The sequence below is a fragment of the Aethalodelphis obliquidens genome, unplaced genomic scaffold (genome assembly GCF_003676395.1).
Source record: "Aethalodelphis obliquidens isolate GAN/ISIS:26980383/991018 unplaced genomic scaffold, ASM367639v1 scaffold1, whole genome shotgun sequence".
NCBI lineage: Eukaryota > Metazoa > Chordata > Mammalia > Artiodactyla > Delphinidae > Aethalodelphis > Aethalodelphis obliquidens.
In genome coordinates, this window is record NW_020837945.1 from 40491170 (window position 1) to 40506234 (window position 15065).

General features: G+C 36.7%; 2 protein-coding genes across 7 annotated transcripts in view; one reads left to right on the forward strand and one right to left on the reverse strand.

Moving 5' to 3' along the window:
• Nucleotides 1-2589: 2589 nt before the first annotated feature.
• On the reverse strand, nt 2590-9614 carry CGGBP1 (CGG triplet repeat binding protein 1). The gene is made up of 3 exons (XM_027102799.1): nt 9424-9614; nt 8626-8830; nt 2590-6705 (listed from the first exon to the last, which is right to left on the reverse strand). Exon 3 carries the CDS (start codon nt 6684-6686, stop codon nt 6183-6185), a length of 504 nt encoding a protein of 167 aa, XP_026958600.1. The 5' UTR covers nt 6687-6705; nt 8626-8830; nt 9424-9614; the 3' UTR covers nt 2590-6182.
• A 202-nt stretch (nt 9615-9816) lies between these two features.
• The window catches only part of ZNF654 (zinc finger protein 654), a 94307-nt gene continuing 89058 nt past the window's right edge, over nt 9817-15065 (forward strand). For 4 of the 6 annotated variants that reach the window (XM_027102756.1, XM_027102759.1, XM_027102764.1 and 1 more), the window contains exon 1: nt 9817-10119. In XM_027102756.1, the coding sequence (XP_026958557.1) occupies nt 9931-10119 (189 nt within the window). In that variant the 5' untranslated portion in view covers nt 9817-9930. The remainder of the gene's footprint in view (nt 10120-15065) is intronic. The other 2 variants (XM_027102787.1, XM_027102783.1) reach the window with 1 other exon arrangement.

Below are 15065 nucleotides of genomic sequence, written 5' to 3' on the forward strand. Positions count from 1 at the left end.
AACTGACAGATTAGGAAACACCCACAAGGTTTTAGCAGTTATTAGATTTATGTTTGTTATAGGCATTATTGAAGCATTGTGGACTAGTACTTAGAACTACTGTAAAAAACTAGAAAAAGTTTAGGCTATTTATAGAGTACAGGGATACTAGTCATAGCTTTGAAAATGACTCCCCATTACATACTTAGTAATGAATAACTTGGGGAGAAGAATAATGACTTCACTTTGTAAATATGCAACTAAATTTTATAAAGATAAGTTTTAAAGAATTCAAAAAGATGTTTTAAAATATTTGTTCAGCAATTAAAATTCTTTAATATTCTCATTAATAAGGTCGATGAATTATGTGCTATTGCTGTTCTTTACAGTTAGGATATAACTACTGTGGGAGCAAGTTTCAATAAAAGTCTAATTCATATTTTGTGTGTGTGACACAGATAATGTGCTTGTTGTAAGTCAACATATGGGAGTATATAAAACAAGGCAAATATTGCCCCCCGACCCCATTCAGTATCACCATGTCAGTAATCTTAACCATTTAGTGTGTGTCTTTTACCACATACAAATGTATTGTACTTTGCATAGCACTGTTCTTTTATTTTTCCTCAAAACAATATATATATTTATAAATGTATATATAGAGAAACTTAACAATCTTGTAGGTGTCTTTTTTAATCCACGCTTTTAGGGCACTTGAATAACTCCATAATATTGATGTGTCATAATTTTTGGACCATTGCACTTTTGCTGGACATTCACAGTATTTGCATTTTTTTACGATTATAATATTAAAATGAACTTCTTTTTACATATATCTTTATATATTGGCCATTTTGTTTCTGATATATTCATAAAAGTAGAATTTGTTAGATTAAAAGGAATACATAAATTATTACTATTACTATTGAATATGTACTACATGAGCATTCTAAGAAAAAAATTTTTAAAAATCAATGTGTTCTATTACATACATACTGATTCCTTGTATGCTTGTATGCTTAAACAGAAGAGGTTGTAGAATCTGTCATTTAATATACATACCAGCTCAGGGGTTTGGATTATGATCATCATTAATTAATGTCTAATTGATTAGGTACACCAGTGACTATCTTGATATTCAGTATTCAGTGAAGCTCTTGATGTATCATGGGCAGTGCAGTAAAATGTGTGGCAGGTTCTTATTTACATTGGTCAATCCCATTGTTTAATAGAATTTAATCTGGAAATTGATAGTTTCTGTATAACATATACTACCAGATTTTCAAAGGATATGCACACCATTTAATTTGGAAATTTTCAAATTTTATTGCTCTTCCTGTACAGAATAAGACTTGGAGAGTGAAGATGAAACCAATGATAACTATTTTGTTGGTAATTTACTAGTCTTACAAGGAATGCTTAAAGAAGTTGGCTAGATAAGACAACAATATATGCCCTCCCGCTCTTCTGCCCCCATCACTGTGTTAGCGACAATAAATCATCTTTATTTTCTCTGATGTAGAGTAGATGTGATGGAGTGGCTAGAGTTAGCCACTAGAGTAGCATGGCTGGAGTAGCGTCAAGCACATGATAAGAACTCAGTAAGTACTAGTTGACTGCATATTATTCAAATTTAACCAAGAACTTGAGGCCATGGACTTTTAAATTATTTGATTCCAACATTTAAACAAGAGAGATCTAAGCATTCATTCTAAATAGTATGCATATAAAACAAATGAAATCAAGTAACATATTAGAGGGGTAATCAGATGGAAGTCATGCCATACGTATCAAATGCATCACATCACAAGTTTAAGTCCTACTCTACTTCCTAGTTTTAGTCTTTACTGGGCTAGGTTAGCTAGTCTGATCCCAGAAACATCTTTGCATCATGAGATACCATATTACAGGTGCATAATACAACTCAGTATACACACAGAAAGAAAAAAAGGAACTATTATGAGACCCAAAGGCACACACATTCAATTGGTTTACATTTAATAAAGGTTATGATGAGATTCTTTAGGAAAAATGAAGACAAGCCTGTTGATTTGGAGGTATTAAGCTGGAAACAGAAGTATTGACTAATTTCTTAAGGTCCTTTCTATCATTTTGATTTCAGAAAAAACAAGTCAATTACTTTATAAATTCATTAATTTTTTCCAAATAGAAGTAAATAGGAGGAATAGCTGTCCTCAAAACTATGTAAAACTAATAAAAGACAATTTTCCACTTCTATGCATTTTCTCCCCAGTGCTGGTAAGAGTACAGCAAATCTTTCGAAAACCCGATAAAACTTACGAGATGCAAATTAGGTCCTTGTCTTCCATAATTAGTCTTTCTAAAGGTAGAAAGTTAGAGTATGTTTCCAATTAAAAGCACTGATTAAGCTTATTTAAATATTACCTATATAATTTTAGGGGAAAGGGGCTATCTGTAGCTATGATGTAAATTTGGTTTGACAGAATATATATGCTTTTACATTGGACATAAGGACTAATAATCTTACAGAGATATAACTAGTAGAAAAATAAATCTAAGTTTTATTAATCTGTTGGAATGATGAAATATATGCTATTGACCCACAAAACAAAACATGCTTTCAAAAACTTCTGAAACAATTTTTGAAATTTATTTCTAAAAGTCACAGAGACAAAACTTTAAAAGCGACACATTTATACTAAAGATACATGCGTGAGCAAAAAAAATAAGAAGGGAATACAAAAATGAACATAGTAAAATTTTAATGAATACAGTATTCTGGATACAAGTAGAATACCACTACATTAAGAACTGTATTTACCTCAAAAGTCTATGGTAGTATGGATTGAGATAAACCAGGTTTAGGATAGTCACTTCACTATTCACATTTTAATCAGTGCTGACTAGAAGCCAAAGCAACTTATTTTAGGCTAAGATTTTCAATTAAATTATAGAATGAATCTTCTATTTAATAAACATGTTTTAAGGTGATCTGTACTCATTTAAAGGCAGCTGGGGCAAGTCAAACCACAGAGAGCCCTTACAAAGACTAAGCACCAAATGACAAATTGTTTGTGGCTTTTGTTTGGGGCCACCTTACGTTTTATTTTGTTTAAATGTGTTTTCCATTAACATTTACATACAAATTCTTTCAGGCAAAAGATTTTAACATGGAACTTTCTGCTTAGAGATCTTGCCAACTGTTACTTACAATAGTTTTTAAGCAATGAAGACTTCAGAACAATCCCAAGCTGATACTTAATTGGTTACAACTGTAAGATGCAGAACTTTTTAAGTATAGGTATTTTGGTCCCTGAAATTCAGTAGGGCCAAATGCGTTAACTGGAAGTAACATTTGTTTAAAAAAAAAAAAAAAGAAGAAAAGTCTTACTCAAAGATGATAATGAATAAAATAACTATTTAGGCTCCAATACACAATCTTTCTAAATTTCCACCCTGTAAGAAATGATTATAATGTCTTTCAGGCTTGCTATATGCCCCAGAGAATCAAAAGAAACGAACAAGGAATTTAACATTTCAACAAGCTAGGAAATATTTACTGTAAGCATATAGTGAAATTCTGGAAGACATACTATCATACTTTGAGAAAACACTATTAACAGGTAAGCATGTGTTGAAGGCAGTTTATAAATGAAACATTACAAATCTTATGTTTATGCATACAACTTATAAAATAGAAAAAATGTGCTATTTTTCCCAATAGTATAGCATCACACTAACACTATATAGTTGAGAGCTCTGTACACACGTCCACACCTCCACAGCAGCATATGCCTCTTAGACATTCTCCATTTGTTACCCAATGTATGCTAACCATGGTTTCACAGATTTGTACCAGTTTGAGCAGGCTAAGACAATCATTCTGCCTTAACTATGAAGTAAAGTTAACCAGTTTCAGGGAACGAAAAGTTTCATAATTAGTAAAGAAACACATTAAACCTCTATAACAGGATGGAAAACGCTTCTAAGGACATGATATAATCCTAACAGGAGGACGGATTATGCCCCTAGATATACTGGATATACAAAAAGTTAGGAGCCTGGAGAAATACATTAAGCTATATGGGACCTAAATGATCATCAAATTAGTAATAACTGCTAGAAACTCAAATGTGAATTATTGGTATTTTTCTAGTACAACGTCATCCAGTTTACTGTTTAGGACTACTTAAAGCCTTTCTGCCACTATGTGTTTGCTGTTAGTGCAAATTAATGTCAAAACAATAGGGAGCAGTCTGAATCACATGAAAGTCTTGAAAAAATTAGAATGATTGTATATCTAACCTTATCTTTGTATTCTGAAAATACTGCTATAAAAATCAATTATTTTCCGAGTTTCTTAGATCTTGTACCATCTTAGATAATTCAAGTTAAACATGGTTGCCTGCAAATTTTTTACTAGAGGAAGTAAAAGCAAAGTACATTTTGGTTATGTTTTGCCACTGGTTTCCTCTTGCATGTGCTTAACAAATGAGAGCACTATTCTGGGCATTAATTGTGCTACTTTAACATAACTGAACATGAGAAAAACTGGTAGCTCAAATTTTGACAAGTGATTTTTTTTTTTTTTTGGTGGCAGGCTTATTTAAAAATGAAAACAACAAAAAGCCCACATAAAATCTAAAATAAGATGGGCACTTTGACACCTCATACTAGGAACTTAAGTCCACCAAAAAAACTTAGACATGGAAAGCCGATTCTGAAAAACCTAATATCTAATCTTTTTCTTATTCACTTTGGCTGTTTTTTAATGAAGACTTGTGGTAAAATGACCTCAAAGATAACTCCCTCTAAGTCACATAGGGCATTTTTTGTCAGTGCTTTGTAATAGAAATATACTTTATAAAGATTTTTAACTTGAATGTTTTCAAAGACTTTAAGACATTTTTTTAAAGCTCTACTCCAAGTTTTCAGCCCTTTAATTTTTTTAAAAATATAATTTGGGTATCCAACAAAGAGGACATACCTGGGCTAAGCCACTTTAATAACCTTACAGGATAGTGGAATTCAGATAGAGGTCATTTCCTGAACATGGTTGACCTTTAACAGAATTGATTATTTCCTCACCCAAACAGTTATGCAGGATACTGCCAGATCTCCATTACAAAAATCTTGCCAGTATTTTTAGACAATGGTTTACCATCTGTTTAAAAACCTTATACCACCAGAGGCAAAGCACATAAAACTGAAAGTAAGTAAACTTGTTTCTAGTCTATCTAAATAAACTCTTATAAAATCCTGTGGAAAAATTAATGCATAAAAAGTAATTTCCTTATCATCTGATCTGTCAGCCAAAAAGTAATTATTAATTCTCTGTAAAAACAGGAAACTCAATCATAAAATGTCTACCTGTTTAAATTAAAATGCCAATCTTGAAGTCTTTTAACACCATGACATAAAAAAAAAGTTTCAAATTCAAGATGATGCTTGAAATGAAAGCTATGGTTCGAACATTTGTGTTTATAGTATGAGACTAAAATCGTGTCACTGCAAAATTCCCGGTGGCTTTTGGCACTGACATTAAAAGATTTTAGTCTTTTGGTCACTTGAAGCTGCTACTAAATACAATAAGCCTTTAAAAAAAAAGGAAAAAAGACAGTGAGGAACTGAAAGATAGTTAACTACCTCATATACAAGTAAAGCATAGTCTGAAATAAACGATCATTTTCTGCTAGGAATCTGAAGATGTAAGAATAGTTTCCCACCATTTTGAGGATGGGAAACTTCCTTTTTGAGGATCCTCTAATCAGAAATAATTCCTTTAATTTACTGTGAGTGGTATTGCCTGGCAGCAGCTTCAATTTCCTAGGCTAGTCTTCAATCCAAGTAATTAGGTAATCTCACAAGGAATAATCATACATGGCAATGGGGTAAAAAAGCAGGGCAGTTCTTCCATGCACAAACATTTCAGGAGAAAAACCATCAATTTTAAAGATAACCATCAGGTTTCAGGTATCCTAGCACACTCTAAACCCTAAGTTTTGCTTTACACCATTGGTGACTAAAATTAACAATATGTTTTGCAGTGAAGTTTTTTTTTATGTTTTCTTTTTTTTTGCCTGCAACTATATATACATTGCAAAACTATTCTGCATCACATGATTTAAAATGAAATAAATATAAAAATGAACCACACAATCAACACATAACTTTAATACTCCACATTATTTATCTTGATCACAATGGTGGTAACCTCCTTGTCAACAATCTTGTGAGTTAAGGAGTTGATTCTCATTCTCATATCCATCAGGCAGATATGCTCTCCTCAGTTGGTCTGACTTGGGTATGGAGCCTCCATTCTTCACATGGCGAGACAGGAAAGCACGGACTGCTGGGTGATCAGCCTTCTCAAGTGGGATGTTGGCTTCCAGGCACATTTTCACAAAGTCCTGGATAACACTGACTTTCTCTGTTTGCGCAGTACTGTTGCACTGAAGCGATGCAGTTAGAGGCCTCTGCTTCTTTCTCACATTCTGCTCTTCAAATTCTGCCTTCCTCTTGGTATGAGTCTTTGACTTGAGGTGGTCACTAATGGCAGACTTGCGAACGTGATTCAGAACCACATTGCAAGAAGTGCAGAAGAGTTTTCCTCCATCTTCGTGCAGCTCACCTCCAAACTCAGTGACTCGATCCAGGGGAGTCACGTACAAAGCAGTCTTAGAACGGTTTCGAGCAGGTGGTGCTGTCACTACAAATCTTTCCATTCTGACTTTGAATAGGGTTCTTTCAAGACAAGAGAAACAGAGTGTTATAACAACACTTCATGAGGGAAGGAATAATAAAAAGGTAGGTATAAACATTTTAAGATTAAAGGCTTCAGAAAACTTAATTCCAATTAATAGACTGTATGTCTATTAAGTCTTAACTTACCTGAGATACGTTAAGTGAAGGCAAAACCAGAGCAAGTTACTAGTAACAACTAGGTCCATTCCTTGATTATGATGAAATTCAAATAAATTCAAACTATGAAAAAACTATCCCAGATGTCACTATCCTTTAGAAAAACCTAACTACAGGTCAACATTTATGGTATTAATCTCATCCAATTCAGATATGTGTTCAAGTTTAAAAGAACTTCTTTCCCTTCACAGCTCTGGGGCAACAGATTTTAGGAAAACAACTGCAAGGAACTGTGTACAAAGTTTGTTCAAACAGGTGGGCCACTAAACTGGCATAATTCTATATGAAGTTGAATATAATTTCCCAAATTGTTCTGAGAAGAAAGAAAGTAAAAACCAAGAAAGAACACAGGCCAAATGCAATTAAAAGTAGCAACAATGATGTTAAATTTTAAAGTCAAAATACAGAGCTCAAAGTAAGTCATTTTTTTTTAATGCATATATACCTCTACTAAGATACCTTTCCAAAAGGTGATAGACAAGCTATGCAAAGTGCCTTATCTAACACTTTTTTTTCACTAAAGAATAATATTTACATTTGCTAATATTTATTTCACTTATTTAACTATTAAGTTAGACCAAAACTAAGAACACAGTATCTTGTACATGACAGATGCTCAATCACAATTTGTTGATATGGAATAAGTGATTATCTTCACTATTTTTCCAAATATTTAACTCAGAAGCAGCTTAATAATTTCTCAGTTGAACCCCAAAACAAATTTTTTTTGTGATCATTGCCAAAATTGTAAGGTTATGGGCACTGAAAACTTGAGATAACAGAAGTTGTAAGTGATAACCATTTGTTCCCTGAGGCCATGCCATTGGATTAAGCTCTTACATTAACCTAGATATAAGAAATTGAAATGAATTGATAGAATTCAAGATGGAATTCTGTTCTGTATAAATACATTAGAGAAAAATTCCCAGGTATGCTCTGAAGACCTGTACTTTATAAGTGTAATCAGAAACAATGGAGTATTCCGTTAATCTATGCTACAGAATTCATAGCTGGTTACCATGAAATCTCTCTCAAAAGAATTTATGTCTTAGACACCTGTGGACATAACCTCAGAGAAGAAGTCAACATTCCAAAGAAATTTTGGAAAGTATGATCAAGTTTAGGTTTTAATAGGTTTAATTCTTTTTTTTCCCATTAAAAATGTGTTTAACGCAAGGCTCCCGTGCCAAATACTATTTAGGTTATAGGTTTTCAATGGCAGGTAAGACAATTCCTGCTTACTAAACAGTGAATTACCATTACACATATTTGTACTTTAAGTTAATGGTATGTGTTTTATAATCATATAGCAAGTCAGTCCCAATTATAATTAATGGTTCTAAGCTATTTATGAAAAACATTACATATTTGTGCCCAGTAATGCTTAAATCATTCTATGTGAAAAGTCTTCTGTCTTTGGATTTCATACTCTAAAACAATTAACATGTTCCTTATTCTTTGAAGCATAAAACGCGCAATCACTTGTGCTAATATGAAAGGCCTATACATTCCAAAATCTTTTAAGTTTTAAAGTATATTTGTGTTACTGCACAGGTAAATATCCACCCAGTAGAGGATGCTCGAGTTTACAGAACCGAAGAACCAAAGTGTTTTCCATAGAAGTAAAGATATTTTAAACGAGGAAGTTACAAAGTTAAGAGCAGGAACTGGCCAACAAAAGAAGCAAATCATTTACTAGATAAAAATAAAACTCAACAGAAGTTTTCAAGTTTAAATGTTTACCAGATTAGTTTCCAGTTTTTTTCGTCTTGATACCTAGAAGCGAAGGGTCTCCAGAGCAAAACCAAAGACGCATGAAATCCTGGCACTTTCAGTTTGTTCAAACCCGGAGATGCCTTCAAATCAGTTTTTCAACAAGTGGTGGTGTGGAAATAGTTTCTGGGCTTGCACCCTATTTTCCCTGAGGTGCTGGGAAGTCATGCCTTTACTGTAAAACACGAAAAACAAATGGAAAGAAAAAATGGGGGAGGGGGAAGGAAAAAGGGTGGATGAAAAAACGAACAAGAACGTCCACCACAACCACCACGCAGGTGTGCTTAAAATCACCCTAAGTCCACAGCACAAATTCGGATCCCAACGTTTACTCCAACTCTCCTCATCTCAGTCCCTCCACAGTGGTGCGCCCGGATCTGCACCTCCCCGGGCGCCCAAGCCCCAGGGTTCGGGAGGAGGGAAAGGCGGGGCTCGCGACGCGCCCGGCGTCTAGACTCCCTCCTCCCGCGCGGAGCCCAGCACGCCGGCGCCCCACCGCCCCTGCCCGCTAGCTGGGCAGGGCTGAGTCCCAGCTGCCGGCCGTGGGCCCGGGAACTCGACAGCCGAGTTGGCGGCAGTCTCAAGGGAGGAGGCAGCAGGCGCCTGACGGAGGCGACCGCTGTCAGGCTTCCCGTCCCCTCCCTCTTCCTACCGCCGACAACAGCGCCCCGGCCCCGCCCCCGGCTCCCGCTTCGGGCCGGAAGGCCCCGGGCCCAAAGCCCGCACCAACGGTCGGGCCCACCCTCGGCCTCCCTAGCTCCTTGGTACCGTAGGATCGGGGCCGCCTTGAGGGGAAATGGACGATACGCGGCCGGAAAGAAAAGGAAGAGGAAGAAAAGGAGGTGCAATGGGGTGAAGGAGGAGGACCAGTCGCCACCGCCGCCACCGCCGTCGCCGTTGCCCGATCGAGCCCCGCAGCGGCCGCCGTGTCCCCCGCCGAGCCCAGTCCTCCTGCGCCGCCTATGGGAGAGCTCGTAGGCGGTACCCAGTAACCGCCGAGCAACATTGACCAACGGACCGCGGACCTATCAAACAGACGGCTGAGTTGGCCAATAGTAGTGGAAGGGCGGACATGTGCATGATTGGCATCTAGAGTTCTCCAATGAAAACTGGGGGCGTGGGTGGGCGGAGCCGGAAGTAGAGCCAGCTGAGAGGCCCCTGTCCGGCTGGGGAGGAGGGAAGGGGGAGGGAACTAGAGGAGGAGGAGGAGGTTAGCCGAGGCAGCTACAGCGGCGGGGGCGCAGGGGCTGGTACGCGCTGGGCGGCGAGAGCCTCATGGCGGAGGAAGAGAGCGATCAAGAGGCCGAACGCCTTGGAGAAGAGCTCGTGGCCATTGTGGAGTCCCCTCCAGGCCCTCCCGGGCTTAGAGCTGCGGGCGAAGGCAGAGGCGGCGCTGGCGGCGGCAGCTGCCGTGGCGGCGGCGTCGGGATCAGCAGTCGGGATTACTGCCGACGCTTCTGTCAGGTGAGGCGCCCGTCGGCCGCCAGGACTTGTCAGCCAGGTCCTGGGCCTCCCTGCTTTTCCTGGTCTTCCAGTCCCCGAATTTGGGCTGTGTCCAGCGCTCGCGCCACCAGCCCAACAAGGAGCGTGAGGGTGAAGCTCCCCCCTCCACCTATCCGGCTTGGGGTGGGGGGCGGGGAGCGGGACGGGGTTGACCTGCGCAGGTTTAGGGTTGCTGAGAAAGTGAGAGTTTGTCGGGGGTGGAGGGGCTGGAGAGGAGGGCCAGCTGGCAGGAAAGCTCTGTACTGACAAGCCTCCCCTGCCCCAAACAGACCCCTTTCTGCCCGAGGGTCCCGCCTTTCTTGTGTTTCCTACCCGGTTTCTTGTCACCTCATTTGGAATCTCTGGCAACATTTCCTGCCTTCCCTTCTCCGCCCCTTGCCCCCGTATTCTCCCCTTTTCCGGAGATGGGAGGCTTGCCATCTCTCTACCGCCCCCTCTTCTGTCATCGCCACCCCTCCCCCTCTGCTAGGGTCTCCTGTCATCTCTTCGCGAGACCCCGCTGGGCCGGTTCTCCAGTTGGTTTAGGCGCTGACCCACAGTGACTTAGTTACTTTTCTGGGAGGTGGGGTTAAGGCAGTGGGATTGTCATCTTTCCTTTTCTTACCCCTTTCCCCGATACACGCAAGCTCTTTTCTAATTAACTGCTAATAGAGAAAGTAGCTTTCCTGAAACTATTGCTCCAGTTACATCACCACCAACCCCCTTCCTTTAAATTATAGTGTATTTTATTTAGCTTGTTAAAAAAAAAGGAAAGTGTCTGAATAGTGACAGTAAATTATTTACTTGGTTGACTGCCACTAAAATTTGATGTAGTTTAGAATGTTTGACCATAATCAAATATTAAAGCACCAAAGTACTTGTGTAGGGGTAAAATTTGTGTTATCTACATTCACATCTACATATATTTATAGTTTAAACATTTTGTTCTCTTTCACAACACTCTTACTTTGAAAACTCTTTTGGAAAAAAAATTTAACTGCTCCTTTTCCACCCCATTCCTTTATTTGTTTATTATCTTGGCTATATAGCGTTCAAGTCATGGCTCTACTACTTCTAGCTGTGTTACCTTGAACAAATTACTTCACCTCTTTGTGCCTTAGTTTCTTTCTTCTTATGTCAAATAGGGATAGTAATTAAAGGAATGAATATGTAAAGGGTTTGGATCCTTTACATATTAATTAAAGTAAGCCATTAATTTCATTCCGGTTAACAAATAGGAAATAAAGTTAAGCAGAAGTGGGCATAATGTTTGCTGAAATTTGATTTTATGTATTTCCAAGTATTGAAAGAAAAAGGCTGGGGTTGACATATTCAGGTAAGTTTTTAATACTTTAAACTGTTTTTTGATTTCATCCCCCCTTCCCCCAATAGATAAGTTGGTTTGACAGTGGAAATTGTCTTGGTGTAAAGGGTATGTCAATTTTCTTTGGCATTGCTCTCTATTTAGTGACTTCATTAAAAATTTTTTTGTTGGTATTGGCATTCAGGATTTAGAGGTTCAGTGTCTTTACAGAGCTTGTCTTCTATGTTTTATATCTAGAAACCGTGTTATCAGTAGACTTTGTATCTACAGGAGTTTTAAACTTCTGAAAAATTAGGTTACAGTTGCTCTTTTTAATATAGTCATAGGCAGAAAGTCTTTTCATCTTTTTCTGTATTTTGGTTGTATATCATTAATGAGCAACTTGGCTTTGGTTACATTTAGCTTTGTAAATTTACCTGAACAGATAACCCTTACTTTCTGTAGAACGCGAAATTTAATTTGAGGGCCAGAACATTTTTGGGGAACTCTTAATTACTCTTATTCTGTTTCTTGAAATCAACTTTAAGAACAAATGAATAAATTTAGTTTGTGAAATGCAGTGTCCGAATAGTGACAGTAAATTATTTTAAGAACAAATGAAGTTGACTGTTTTATAAAACTCCACTACCTCCTAAAATATCCAAGGAAGCAAAACTAAACAGGATGAACTTAATGAACTTTTATTTTATATTGCTAAATTATGAGTGTTACGTTGATATACTTTCATGTTACCAACTTTTACCTGAACCCTTATAACATATTTTATAATACTCTAGATTACCAAACGATCTCTTCTTAGAGTTCTTGTCTGGTTCCACATTGTAGGTGAGCTTTGTGAAGTCCTTTTTTGTATTAAAACTTAGATGGAATAAAAGATTACCTGTATTAAGTTGAATTTTACCGACTGATAACAAAATTCTAGTATACTAATTCTGTTTTATTTGCCAATGAGGGAAGCAGTAGATTATATAATCTAATTCCTAAAGATTGTTTCTTTTTAAACGTTTGGTTTCCTAATGTTCGTTGAGGGTAACTTGCCTTCATTAGTAAATGACTTAATTGTGAGTAATCCATAAAATGGATAATATGCACTTGGGTTGGTGACAGTTAACTAAATATATGAATTATACACAGAGCCTTGTGAAGTTGAGAAGAAAGGCTCCAATTTATCTTCCTCCTTTTAGAGAGAAATATGAATCAAAATTTCTTGGCAGTTAGTTGTGTGGGTGAAGGGAGAGGAAGGAACACTTCTTTTCAAAAATGGTTCTGTGTCTTTTACCACAGGGAAAAGTAAAAAGGAATTGCATTTTGCTGCTATTTCACTTATAGATAATATAAGTGAAAAATTATGCATGTACTCAGTGTATTTGATGATATACTTTTCTATTTGAGAAACAATATAAGCATAGTAATTAAAAATCTCAAACTAAGGGCTTAGGCTACAGCATTTTTGAGATGATGGATTTGGGAGATTGAATGTATTCATTTCCAGTTACATTGAATAATGTTAGACTAACTGCCCCATCATATCCTCCCTTTGCTCTTATTAGTGGACTCTCAACAATTGCTTAAATAGAATTGGCACTTAGCTGATATTTAATTTCAGGATGAAAGGAAGAGGAATGTAATTTTTATTGAGGACCTACTAACTCTTAAGGCCTTCAGATAGGTCTTGTTATGCAAGTTACATAGTTGAAATTGAGGCCTGAACAAGTTAATTTGTCAGGTGAAGAAGCTGGGATTTTGAATCCAGCCTTCAATTTCTCCTGAACAACAGATTGAAATTACAGATGAATCCTCAAATAATTATAAAGTGATTTTTTTTTTCTTTATCAAGTTGTACAAAGGAGAAAAAAAAGGTTACTGAAAGAACTCAGGGAATCATGGAAGAAAAATTTAAAAAGTGCTCTTTCATTATGCCACAGTATAAAAAATATTCCAAGAAACAGTTAATTATTATTTCTCTGACTTGTTAGGGGCTGTGAACATTTCCCCAATTCCTGAAGTTTGTGGTAATTCAACTTAATTTTGTTACTAGATATATTGAAATATTTTTTATCATAAATTGTAAATTAAGCAAGTAAAGGTACCTTCTTAGTTCAGTGCCAGAGTGAATATAATGAATGATAAATAATTATTTCTGGAAGCATTTTGATTTGTTGACTAAAATAGATTTTAAAATTATTTTTTATTACAGTGGGGTTAAGTAGCCATCCCACGAGGATGTCAGGAGTATAGAGAGAATGAACATGAAGTGCTCAGTACTATACCTAGCACATAGATAGGCTTAAATAGATAGAAGCTATTAATATTTCTTTCATGTGAAATCCTCTGAAGGTTTAAGAGGGACATTAGAGATAACCTAATCTGTAGGTCACTTTGAGTTTGTATACCACAATCAGCTTTAGAGAGAATTTAGAAATGTTACAATTCTAAAATTCTTTTATTTACTAGAAAAGCCAAATGTTCCTGATGAAGCACTAAATGATTTGCAAAAACAACTACATTTTTTTTCAGATTTTATTTCCTGTAGGGACATTGGGCAGTGTCGGGAGATATTTTTGATTGTCTTAATTGGGGCGTTGCTGCTGGCATCTAGTACGTAGAGGCCAGAGATGTTGTTGAACACCCTGCAATGCACAGGGCAGCCCTAACAACAAAGAATTGTCTGGTCCAAAATATCAATACTGCCAAAGTTGAGAAACCCTGCTATAATCTTACTTTGGAACCCTTAGTGGATACTTTATGTCTTAAAAAAAGTCTTTAATGATCCTCAGATAATTTTAAGCAGCTACTGGATACCCGGCACTTTAATAGATAAAGAGATAATCTAACAGAAAAAGGGTTCGCTTCATAGTTTTATAGAATACATGCTAATGCCTCTTACTTTAGAGAAATTAAAATTTAATTGTTTTAGGAAAATACAAGTTTTATCTCTTAGTCTTGGTATAAAATTTACATAATATTTATAGTTTCTTGAGCAGTTTCTTAGGGTATAATAATATGTTTTTACTAGTCTTGGAATTAATTGGAATTATTTTTTGATTTGCTATTACTTTTTATATGTGTTTTACATGTACTTGGTTTAATGAGTCATATAAAACTTAAATATGAGGAATTGCATTTTGCTGCTAGTAGAGACCTGACTTAAACAGCTCAAAACAATAGTACACATTTATTTCTCACATGAAAAGTCTTGAATGGATAGTTTAGGGATGATATGGTAGCTTTATCATCATTTTACCATCGTTCACTCTTTCTTATCAGTCATCCTTATCTTCCTATCTCAAGTTGGCCTCATGACCCAAAATAATTGCTGAAGTTCCAGCCATCACATCTGAGTTCCATGTAGCAGGAACAGGGTGTCTCTGGGGTAAGCCAAAAAAGTCTTGCCCTAAGTTCTACTCAGTAACTTCCATTTCCATCTTGTTAGCTATTCTCATCTGAAAAGAATGTTAGGATTTGGGGGTTTTTTTGTTTTTGTTTTTTTTTGTATTTTTTTCCCTGATAAGACACATGTCTATGATTCTGTTAATAAGGAAGGAAGAAAACAAGAAGATATTTTAGAGGCAATTGTTGTTTGTTTGTTTGTGTTTTTATTTTG